We start from the raw sequence: 12,478 nt of genomic DNA, 5'->3' as shown, positions 1-12,478 counted from the left end.
GGAAATGGCTAAAGCGCCGGAAATGAGAATGTTTCTTTTTACATAAAGTTTAGGCTGTGGCTTGAGTTTAAATACATTATTTAATGTGGCATTACTTACTGTACATGCAAGTCTTGATTTGCTTAAATGTACATGTGCTGCTAGTACACCACGGCACAATACGATACTCGCTGTGCAACAGCACATATATGCATGTTGTATCCATGCATCGTTGCTAACGTGTGCTGACGTTGTGACGTAGGCTAGCATTGAGTTCCCTTTGTTGACGCAAAGAACTTTTTGCCACAAAAAAACTAATTTCAGCCTAAACCGTGCAACGGAACGTAAATAAAAATACAAGCAACTCAATCGCTACCAGGACGAAACTTTTGACACCAACGTTGTCTATGTAGTCCAAATATTGACGGATCCTTAGGGGGGCGAAAATAAATAAGAAAAAATAAATATATATGAGAGAGAACAATGGTTGTGCTCGCCGAAGGCTTGAGCACACCCAATTAACAATCTCAATAATGATAATAATAATAGCAGACAGAGGGCTGGGTGAGGGCAGAGGAGTAGAGAACTGTTCACAGAACATTAATAATATTCCATCACACTCATTCGGCAGACTCTTTCTTCAAAAGCAACCTACCGATACTGCATTTAGAAAGTACAGCTCAAGATCAAGTATTAGAAATGCGTAGTTACGGACAGTGTTTTGGTGGTCTAAGTAGCGGTCTGTATTCCCCACCCCTAGCCAGTTCGCCAGTAGTACTTCACATCCACACTAGGCAGTATTGCAGTAGTGCTTCACCAGGCAGTATTGCAGTAGTGCTTCACCAGGCAGTATTGCAGTAGTACTTCATCAGGCAGTATTGCAGTAGTGCTTCATCAGGCAGTATTGCAGTAGTGCTTCACCAGGCAGTATTGCAGTAGTGCCTCACCAGGCAGTATTGCAGTAGTGCTTCACCAGGCAGTATTGCAGTAGTGCTTCACCAGGCAGTATTGCAGTAGTGCTTCACCAGGCAGTATTGCAGTAGTGCTTCACCAGGCAGTATTGCAGTAGTGCTTCACCAGGCAGTATTGCAGTAGTGCTTCACCAGGCAGTATTGCAGTAGTGCTTCACCAGGCAGTATTGCAGTAGTGCTTCACCAGGCAGTATTGCAGTAGTGCTTCACCAGGCAGTATTGCAGTAGTGCTTCACCAGGCAGTATTGCAGTAGTGCTTCACATACAGAACTCCCAGCTGACAGCCACAGGCTGAGACATGTGCCTTGACAACCCCCAGGCACATAAAACATCATGTGAATAATAACATCAGAATTGTTTTAGGAAGGAGTTCAAATAAATGCTTCACATGCTAAATGTTTTATGAGTAAAATGTGTTTGGTGTGAATGTTCGGCCCCAGATGTCGACAGACTGTGAACATATTGAAGGCTGGAGATCTCTTCACGGACATGTGCTTCCACCCAATCTCTCTCCCTGTCTCTACTTCCTACCCATCTCTCTCTCTCTCTCTCTCTATCTCTCTCTCTCTCTACTTCCTACCCATCTCTCTCTCTCTCTCTCTCTCTCTCTCTCTCTCTCTCTCTACCTCCTACCCATCTCTCCCTCCCCCTCTCTCTCTCTCTACCTGTCTCTACTTCCTACCCATCTCTCTCTACCTCCTACCCATCTCTCTCTCTCTCTCTCTCTACCTCCTACCCATCTCTCTCTCCCTCTCTCTCTCTCTCTCTCTCTCTCTCTCTCTCTCTACCTCCTACCCATCTCTATCTCTCTCTACCTCCTACCCATCTCTCTCTCTCTCTCTCTCTCTCTAATTCAAAATGCTTTATTGGCCTGGATGTTTAGAAGCCCATAGAGGACTTTATTCAAATGATAAAGCAATTTCAGGAATCCATGATCATTTTCAATATATGTAAGTGTTATTTGAGACAATATTGAAATGAAACTGCTCAAATCCAAGTTGCATTTGCATTGTCACGTCATATGGCATTCTATGACAATGGAATAACGGTTTGACATTTCATTTGCAAAGATGTACCCCGCTTTACAGTGGACTATATTCAAATGTTAATGCAAATGTGAAAATTAAAATGTAATATGCAACAATCTAGCCACATTTTCCATTAGTACAAGCATTATTTGAGTCTCAATTAAATTTAAAATGCACTTTCTAGCTATTTGAAAATAGAAATGAAAACGGCATTTGACATCTCATTTCAAAGACTCGAATGTGCTGTGCAGCGGACAAAATTCCAATGCAATAAGCTAAACAGCTCTCCCGGTCATTTCCATTTTCAAGTCACCACGGTCTTTTAGGGACAGAATTCAATCATGAAAATGCAATCCGTCAGACTTCTCATCAAGGTGGGTCTTCAGTCTCTGTAGAGCAAACACCATAGGCATCCTACCTAAACCTGACTTTTGCGGTCATTGTGTGATGGCGTAGTCTTTATCGCTGCTCTTTGTAGCATTGGTTGTGCTTAAGTCACTACGGCGGGCTGATCCTGGCCTGGACATCAGTGTTTATGTTCCACCTGCTCTCACTGGAAGATGTTTGAATGAAGTGAAGGGAACACACACAGTGGTTATAAAGGAAAACTAAAAACATATCTTTTACATAAAAAAAGCTTTTCATTAAATGTGTTTTATAGGTTTTGCTTTTAATTATTTATTGACCTTTTCTTTTGCTGAAATATGGAGTGCAATATAAATATAATTTATTATTATTATCATTAGTGAGGTGCCCCTGTGTGAAGCTGGTCACAGCAGTGAGGTGTCCCTGTGTGAAGCTGGTCACAGCAGTGAGGTGTCCCTGTGTGAAGCTGGTCACAGCAGTGAGGTGTCCCTGTGTGAAGCTGGTCACAGCAGTGAGGTGTCCCTGTGTGAAGCTGGTCACAGCAGTGAGGTGTCCCTGTGTGAAGCTGGTCACAGCAGTGAGGTGTCCCTGTGTGAAGCTGGTCACTTCCCTTGGAGCTCAGACACTACAGGCAGGGCAGTGTCTGTAGGGTCCTTCTCATCATTATTAAAGCTGTAATTTTCAAGCTGTCCTTTTGCTAGGAACTGTTTCATGATACAACATATTTCAATGACTTGATTAAGTGTTCCCAGGAAATGAGGAAAGAAGATGACCATAAATTACTCTGTTCCAAAACATCCCGTTCTCAGGAACACTAAAGCTCTCAGTGACAACGAGAGGCTGGGCCTGCCAGTAAATACCTTTTACTGACACACACACACTCCCACGCACACAAACACATACACACATGCACGCTCAAACATATACACACACTCAAACACACACCCAGCCTTCCCCAACACTGACCCTGGGTCCTACCCCAACACTGACCCTGGGCCCTACCACAACACTGACCCTGGGCCCTGGGGCCCAGGGTCAGATGACTTCCCCAGCAGAACTTTCACCAGCGGAACCTTCAACAACGGAACCTTCACCAGCGGAACCTTCACCAGTAGAACCTTCACAAGCGGAACTTTCACCAGCGGAACCTCCAACAGTAGAATCTTCACCAGTAGAACTTTCACCAGTGGAACCTTCGCCAGCGGAACCTTCACCAGCGGAACCTTCACTAGTAGGACCTTCACCAGTGGAACTTCTCAACCACCAGTAAGTAAATCCAAAGAGACCAAGGCTTTCCTATTTTAATAAACCACAAGAGAGAACTTTATATAAAACCGGTTTTATATTTTTATTAAGAAAGAAGTTACACTCCAGGCAACTGACTATGAAAGATGGTTGTTCCTGACCACATCTGTGTTTGGATGTTGTCGTGATGAATATACAGTATGTGTGTTCTGTGTGTGTATGATACTGGTCTCTGGTCTGGTTGTGGAGCCCTCTACTCTCCAGGGTTAGAGACAGGAGTGGCTGGCCCTATCGTTGGGCAGGGTTAGACACAGGGGAGGCTGGCCCCATCGCTGGGCAGGGTTAGAGACAGGGGAGGCTGGCCCCATCGTTGAGCAGGGTAAGAGACAGGGGAGGCTGGCCCCATCGTTGGGCAGGGTTAGAGACAGGGGAGGCTGGCCCCATCGTTGGGCAGGGTTTGAGACAGGGGAGGCTGGCCCCATCGCTGGGCAGGGTTTGAGACAGGGGAGGCTGGCCCCATCGTTGGGCAGGGTTAGAGACAGGGGAGGCTGGCCCCATCGCTGGGCAGGGTTTGAGACAGGGGAGGCTGGCCCCATCGCTGGGTCGAAACACACCAAGCCACCCATCCAGGGTCCCGGTCAGCAGCTATGAGAAGGAGGGAGGGATGGATGGAGAAGGAGAGAGAAAACATAAGGAGACTGTACATCACTGTACACCTCCTACACCAGTCAAGCATGAAATAACTAATGTTAGCATCAGTATAGAAGCTGGAGCATAACATGATTTTACAACCGGATAGGTGAATGGTAGCCCTTGGCTCTAATCCACATCCAACCTAACCACAACCCTGGTTCTGGAACCATCTTTAGAGAAACATGGCTTATACACACACACTCTCAATTAACTTTATCGATCCCAAACTGTAGGAGGTGGGGATGAGGGGAGCATGTGGCCTGACCAGGGTCAAGGATCACAGGTCATCATAGGTTAGAGGTCAGGGCTCTGGTCAAGCTGCTGGGCGGAGCTCTCTATGTTCCTATCCTCACTCCTGACTCTCCTACTGCACGGTCAGGTCCTTCTGATGCCCTCTGCCCTCCCCTGGACCCAGCAGCTCTCTTACTGTACTGTATGTCAGGGCATGGGGATGGTTAGCTCAGTGGTAGAACATGGGGATGGGTATAGCTCAGTGGTAGAACATGGGGATGGTTAGCTCAGTGGTAGAGCATGGGGATGGGTATAGCTCAGTGGTAGAGCATGGGGATGGTTAGCTCAGCATGGGGATGGGTATAGCTCAGTGGTAGAACATGGGGATGGGTATAGCTCAGTGGTAGAACATGGGGATGGGTATAGCTCAGTGGTAGAACATGGGGATGGGTATAGCTCAGTGGTAGAACATGGGGATGGGTACAGCTCTGTGGTAGAGCATGGGGATGGGTATAGCTCAGTCGTAGAGCATGGGGATGGGTATAGCTCAGTGGTAGAACATGGGGATGGGTATAGCTCAGTGGTAGAGCATGGGGATGGGTATAGCTCAGTGGTAGAGCATGGGGATGGGTATAGCTCAGTGGTAGAACATGGGGATGGGTATAGCTCAGTGGTAGAACATGGGGATGGGTATAGCTCAGTGGTAGAGCATGGGGATGGGTATAGCTCAGTGGTAGAGCATGGGGATGGGTATAGCTCAGTGGTAGAACATGGGGATGGGTATAGCTCAGTGGTAGAACATGGGGATGGGTATAGCTCAGTGGTAGAACATGGGGATGGGTATAGCTCAGTGGTAGAACATGGGGATGGGTATAGCTCAGTGGTAGAACATGGGGATGGGTATAGCTCAGTGGTAGAGCATGGGGATGGGTATAGCTCAGTGGTAGAACATGGGGATGGGTATAGCTCAGTGGTAGAACATGGGGATGGGTATAGCTCAGTGGTAGAACATGGGGATGGGTATAGCTCAGTGGTAGAGCATGGGGATGGGTATAGCTCAGTGGTAGAGCATGGGGATGATTATCTCAGTGGTAGAACATGGGGATGGTTATAGCTCAGTGGTAGAACATGGGGATGAGTACAGCTCAGTGGTAGAACATGGGGATGGGTACAGCTCAGTGGTAGAACATGGGGATGGGTATAGCTCAGTGGTAGAACATGGGGATGGGTATAGCTCAGTGGTAGAACATGGGGATGGGTACAGCTCAGTGGTAGAACATGGGGATGAGTACAGCTCAGTGGTAGAACATGGGGATGGGTACAGCTCAGTGGTAGAACATGGGGATGATTATCTCAGTGGTAGAACATGGGGATGGGTACAGCTCAGTGGTAGAACATGGGGATGATTAGCTCAGTGGTAGAGCATGGGGATGATTATCTCAGTGGTAGAACATGGGGATGGTTATAGCTCAGTGGTAGAACATGGGGATGAGTACAGCTCAGTGGTAGAACATGGGGATGGGTACAGCTCAGTGGTAGAACATGGGGATGGGTATAGCTCAGTGGTAGAACATGGGGATGGGTATAGCTCAGTGGTAGAACATGGGGATGGGTACAGCTCAGTGGTAGAACATGGGGATGAGTACAGCTCAGTGGTAGAACATGGGGATGGGTACAGCTCAGTGGTAGAACATGGGGATGATTATCTCAGTGGTAGAACATGGGGATGGGTACAGCTCAGTGGTAGAACATGGGGATGATTAGCTCAGTGGTAGAACATGGGGATGGGTACAGCTCAGTGGTAGAGCATGGGGATGATTAGCTCAGTGGTAGAACATGGGGATGATTATCTCAGTGGTAGAACATGGGGATGAGTACAGCTCAGTGGTAAAACATGGGGATGAGTACAGCTCAGTGGTAGAACATGGGGATGGGTATAGCTCAGCATTAGACTGCAGATGTGGAATGAAGATGTCATTATTCTTTGACAATCAACTAATTTCAACCTGATTGTATTTAGTCATCAGAAACACCTCATTTGCAGACAGGAAAGGGGTTCCATGTGACTGGTCTGTTCAGACTAGTCTGTTCAATCGGGTCTTTCAGACTGGTCTGTTCCGACTGGACTGTTCAGACTGGACTGTTCAGACTGGTCTGTTCAGACTGGTCTGTTCAGACTGGACTGTTCGGACTGGTCTGTTCAGACCGGTCTGTTCAGACCGGTCTGTTCAGACTGGACTGTTCAGATCCCTCCTTTGTCTCTCTGGATCTGTTTCAGGGCTCACAGACGGTAACAATATATTCACTTAGCAGATGCTTTTATCCGCAGCGACGTACAGGTGGGGATTTGAACCGGTGACCTTTTGATCTGCAATGAAACAATCTACCCCTGAACCATACCCCATCCCCGAGGCCCGGCTCCAGCCTCACTGGTTACAGGGTGGGTTATTTAGGGTGTATCTGGCTCAGGCCTGTGGAAGAATGATGCACAAATCAAGAGTTCAAAGCATAAAGACAAGACATGATTGAGTTTGCAATATGGGGGTTAAATGTTGTGTGTGTGGGGGAGGGAGGGGAGGGGAGAGGAGGGGGGAGTAGGAGATAGGAGAGAGGAGAAGTAGAGTGGGAGTAAGAAGGGTGGAAAATAGGAAGGGACAAAGAGAAGAGGGTTAGGAAGGAGAGAAGAGGGGTAGGAAGGAGAGAAGAGGGTTAGGAAGGAGAGAAGAGGGGTAGGAAGGAGAGAAGAGGGTTAGGAAGGAGAGAAGAGGGGTAGGAAGGAGAGAAGAGGGTTAGGAAGGAGAGAAGAGGGGTAGGAAGGAGAGAAGAGGGTTAGGAAGGAGAGAAGAGGGTTAGGAAGGAGAGAAGAGGGGTAGGAAGGAGAGAAGAGGGTTAGGAAGGAGAGAAGAGGGGTAGGAAGGAGAGAAGAGGGGTAGGAAGGAGAGAAGAGGGGTAGGAAGGAGAGAAGGAAGACAGAAGAAGAGAAGACAGACGACATTCTAATAAAGGGGTCTTAACCACTACTCTGTTTCACTTGACATTATATCACATCAACACAATCACACACAGTGTGTCCCATCATGTCACTGCATTACATCATAGTAGGTATTCAGCCTGGACCAAATCATGAGGGCAGTCTAACCTTAAACTAGGCCCCAAATTACAGCTTTGACATTTTTTGCATTGGTATTCAGGAAAGGGAGAATTACCATATCAGCATAATGAACCAATCACAGAGTCAGCTGTGGGCCTGCTGTTGTTTCCAGCGAGATGGCCACCATGAGACTAGATGAATGACACGTTTCTGGAAGAGAGGAAAGGACAGGGAAGAGACCATGCCTCCCCTCCCCCTCCCCTTCCCATGCCCTCCCCCACCCTCCCCCTCCCCTGTTGAGGACGCTTGCCTGTTGAAGCTCCTGCTCCAGGCTCTGAACTCCGTGCTTCACTCTGGTGTGACATTCTAGAACAGTCAGAAGAGACGTATGTTGTTTGCTGTCTGCGCTGACGAGAGATAGAGAGAGAGAGGGAGGGAGGGAGGGAGGGACAGAGACAGAGAGAGAGAGAGAGAGGGAGGGAGGGAGGGAGGGAGGGAGGGAGGGAGGGAGAGACAGAGACAGAGACAGAGACAGAGACAGAGAGAGAGAGAGAGAGGGAGAGAGAGAGAGGGAGGGAGGGAGGGAGGGAGAGAGAGAGAGAGAGAGAGAGAGAGAGAGAGAGAGAGAGAGAGAGAGAGAGAGAGAGAGAGAGAGAGAGAGAGAGAGAGAGAGAGAGAGAGAGAGAGAGGGGGGGGGGGGGTGAAGACAAGATGAAGAGAGAGCCGAGAAAGATGAGAATTGGTCGTTCACTGTGACCATCGGAATCCTGTAGAACTAGGTGAGGGGTGTGTGCAGCACCACAGCAGTACTGGGGTAGGTACTGTACAGTACTAGGGGCTGGTACATACAGACCACTCCTTGACTCTGACCACTGACATACTGTAGAACTACGCACTTCTGATCCATGATCTTCTGCTGTACTTCTTCTATGGACTATTTGTATGTTGTGTGGGGGAGTTTGGAGGAGGGAGGAGGAGAGAGGGGAAGACAGCAGGAGCTCTCCCATATGGTTCTCATATTCCCAGATCTTCTGGCGTGTCAGGGTGACAGTCTCCTCCTCCCACAGACAGCTGCAGGTGTCAGCGAGCGGTCACACTACTGCTCAGACACGACTGCTCAGACACTGCTGCTCAGACACTGCCGCTCAGACACGGCTGCTCAGACACTGCTGCTCAGACACGTCTGCTCAGACACTACTGCTCAGACACTACTGCTCAGACACTACTGCTCAGGCACTACAATCAGATACAGCTACAGTCTAATACAGCTACAGTCTGACACAGTTACAGTCTGATACAGCTACAGTCTGATACAGCTACAGTCTAACACAGCTACGGTCTGACACAGCTACAGTCTGACACAGCTACAGTCTGATACAGCTAGTGTTCAGACAGTTAGTCTGACACAGCTACTGTCTGATACAGCTACAGTTTGATACAGCTACAGTCTGACACAGCTACAGTCTGATACAGCTACAGTCTGATACAGTTACATTGTTCAGACAGCTACAGTCTGATACAGCTACAGTCTGACACAGCTACAGTCTGATACAGCTACAGTCTGACAGCTACGGTCTGACACAGCTACAGTCTGAAACAGCTAGTGTTCAGACAGTAGGGCTGAATGATTTCGGAAAATAAGCTAATTGCGATTAATTTGACTAATATTGCAATTGCCATTTAATATGTGATTATTATATTATTTATTATTAATAATTATAGATATATACTACTGATCTCCAGTCACCAACATAACACACAAAGTTCAGAAAAATTAAGGAGAACATACCGCCTGTACCTCTTCGAAAATATTTTGGTAAATCAAAGCTAAACGTAGGCTGATAACATGTGCGTTGCACTTTCTTAACTAAAGCTAGCTAGCTACCGTTTCGGAATAATAACTTGCGCTGTGGGGAACGAGCGGCGCGGAGCGGGGGCTTCCAATTCATTTTCAATAAAATCGGACGTTGACGCTCGCGTAGGGCATTGTGGGAAGTCAAGCGGAGAGGAGCGGAGTGTTGCAAGTTGGATTTTCTCAACTTTATATAAATGAGGAGCTTGAAAACGCTAGCGTTGGCCAATCAGATTGGTTTCTTGTTTCTTGTAACGTAGCAACTGTTCGTCATGGTAAACATTTCTAGGTTTTACAATTTCAAGATGGCGGAGAAACTTATTGTATGTGTCTGCACACCCAGTTCTGTTCAGAACAAAGTTACATAATGTGACGAGCCTGAATTTAAAGATTATTAAACTAATAATGCATGGTGCAGGGTTGCCGACTTTGTCAGTGTCCCTAGTGTGTTTTTATACTTTTAAATTCAGTCTTGTCACATTACGTGACTGTTCTGTGCCACTGCTAGCTTGCTAGCCCAGCCTACAAACGACTGGTTGAGTGACCGGTGGCGTAACATGTATTCTACTGTAATCTTGCACTAGTAAAAATTCTGTATAAATGTTGTGTAAAAGTGGTATTTTGATCGATATTGTGAGTACATGAACCCAAGTCTGCACGCTTGGCCATGACTACAACAGTGACCTTAGAGAACTACAACTCTGTATTAACTTGTCTAACACGCCCCCGAGCGTGGAGTACTGTGGGAAGGCGAGCGGTGCAGAGCGTTAAAAAACGCTGTAGTGGACACGTACCGTTAGGTTGGTGGTATTGCCCCGTGAGGTAGCAACGTTAGCCAGGCAGGTTTTGCACAATACTTTACACTGCGCAGCATCTTTTTTAAAGGCAAAATCGGCAAAGTATGTCAGGTTCTGTCGAGCCTGAGGCTATCGTACATATCAAGGCAAAGTGTAGCGTGCAAAGTTAATCCTTCGTCTGCTAACTGCGTTACTCTTGCGTGTCACGTGACCAAAGTAAAAATCGACAGCTACAGTCTGACACAGCTACAGTGTTCAAACAGCTACAGTCTGATTAAGTTGCGCAGGGCGGCCCAGAGGCAGAGTACAGACAGGACAGCTCCTAACTCTGAGCTCAGTGCTGGGGTCAGCTCCCACACAGCAGAACGAGCCAGACAGAAACACAGCCTCTCTGTGAAACATGAGATGTTCAGCCAGCCATCAGAAGAGGCCTCTGGCCAGGCCTGTGAGGTGGAGTGGGAATGCAATCCACACAGATAGACAAAGAGAGGAAAACGTGAATGAGACCACGACATTGCTCCACAGCTGAGAGCTCAGGGGCTACTTACAGTTGCATTAGAGCTAATGAGCCGTCTCTCTTTGGAGGCTTGCATCAGGGTCCTACTGGGATTGGAGCTGGCTAACATCCTGGCGCTAATACAACTGGTGAGAAAAAGAGAGAGAGAGAGAGAGAGAGAGAGAGAGAGGAAGCAGCTGTTCCTGCCCACAAGATGACAACCCTCAAGGGTTCAGGGAGAAGCACTGATCCTCAAGGACAGCCTGCGTTTTCCAGATGCGGTTCTGAGAGGTCCACATCACCTGCTGTCTCTACTGGGTGGGGACAGCCTTTAAAGAATGGAGGGCCAGCCTTTTAAAAACAGAAGGCCCAGCCTTTAAGGACTGCAGGGATAGTCTTTACAAGACTGGAGGAAAATCCTCAACAAATAGCCTCAAGTCAAAATAGAGACCAAATTAGAGGTAATGTTGCCATTCACCATAGTTTTTATTGTCAGGTGCACAGAACAACACAAAGTCAGACTGGGCACTGAAATTCTTGGGACAAGACAACGCAAGCAACCTGGCATAACATAACATATAAGTACCAAGAACATATATTATATATGATAAGCTAAAATAAAATAAGATAAAATAAAAATAATAATAATAATAAACATCCTATTATACAAAATATACAACAATTCAATCAGTTAGCCAGAGCAGGTTCCATGCTGGTGTCCATAAGAAATGTACTTCAATAAAATATGCAAAAGCTCATAATAATCCACAGACCGGTCTCATCATTCACATCCTGACCCTGGGAGGAAGACAGGTTGGTCTGCATCAAGGGTTCCATCACCTGCAGTGACGCTCCTCTGACAGACCAGAATAATAATGTATATATGTAGCAGATGCTTTCATCCAAAGCGACGCACAGGGGATGGATTTGAACCTGCAACCCCTCAATCTGCAGTCACATACTCTCACTACCAATCCAGTAGAGGAGCCAGGGAGGGTGTCTGAGCTGCTGTGGTGTGTGACAGGGCTCAGCCGGCTGATCAAAACATCCAGAGCTGCAGTTTGACTCCCACTGATCTGACAGCCAATCACAGGACTGCAATCTGATTTATACTGGAGCTGATGGCCAATCACTGAGCAGAAATCTGACTCCTTCCAAAGCAGGCAGCCAATCACACAACTGCAGGCTGACTCCTACTGAAGCTGACAGCTAATCACTGAGCTGATCCATCGAGGTGCCATTCTTTACTGATGATTATTTTAATCAAATGTAGCTTATCACGCTATGTGCTGGCAAAATACTGTCCTGATAGCATATGGGAATACCGAAAATCCTACAGTCTGTTTGAATTATACTGGAGCTGTTCTGGAGCCCTCTGGCTACTGTGTGTGTGTGTGTGTGTGTGTGTGTGTGTGTGTGTGTGTGTGTGTGTGTGTGTGTGTGTGTGCGGAAGCAGAAACATCTCAACTAGAACACCTGTCTTCTGATCCACAGAAGCTTGATCGCTATCTTCCTGCTCTGCTCGTCCAGCAGGTCCCGTGGACAGGAGTTCCTCACGGTCACCTCCATGTCCTGCACCTTGTCACCACGACCGATTTGTCGGCCTGCCAATCCAACAGCTCCACAAGGCTGCTGGCTGGGAGGCCAGGGGCGGCGGAGACACAAACACCAGGTCGCACATTCTGTACACAACCAGCCAAAGAAAGAAATACTGGAACACAAAATCCAG

General features: G+C 47.4%; 1 protein-coding gene across 1 annotated transcript in view; it reads right to left on the bottom strand.

Annotated features, from left to right (window-relative positions):
• Positions 1-3,684: 3,684 nt before the first annotated feature.
• Positions 3,685-12,478, bottom strand: part of wdr27 (WD repeat domain 27) — an 84,261-nt gene continuing 75,467 nt past the window's right edge. Inside the window, exon 24 of the mRNA XM_062464475.1 lies at positions 3,685-4,234. Within this exon, the coding sequence (XP_062320459.1) occupies positions 3,932-4,234 (303 nt within the window). The 3' untranslated portion in view covers positions 3,685-3,931. The remainder of the gene's footprint in view (positions 4,235-12,478) is intronic.

The sequence above is a fragment of the Osmerus eperlanus genome, chromosome 6 (genome assembly GCF_963692335.1).
Source record: "Osmerus eperlanus chromosome 6, fOsmEpe2.1, whole genome shotgun sequence".
In the NCBI taxonomy this organism is placed as follows: Eukaryota; Metazoa; Chordata; class Actinopteri; order Osmeriformes; family Osmeridae; genus Osmerus; species Osmerus eperlanus.
This window is presented reverse-complemented; position numbering and strand designations above follow the sequence as displayed.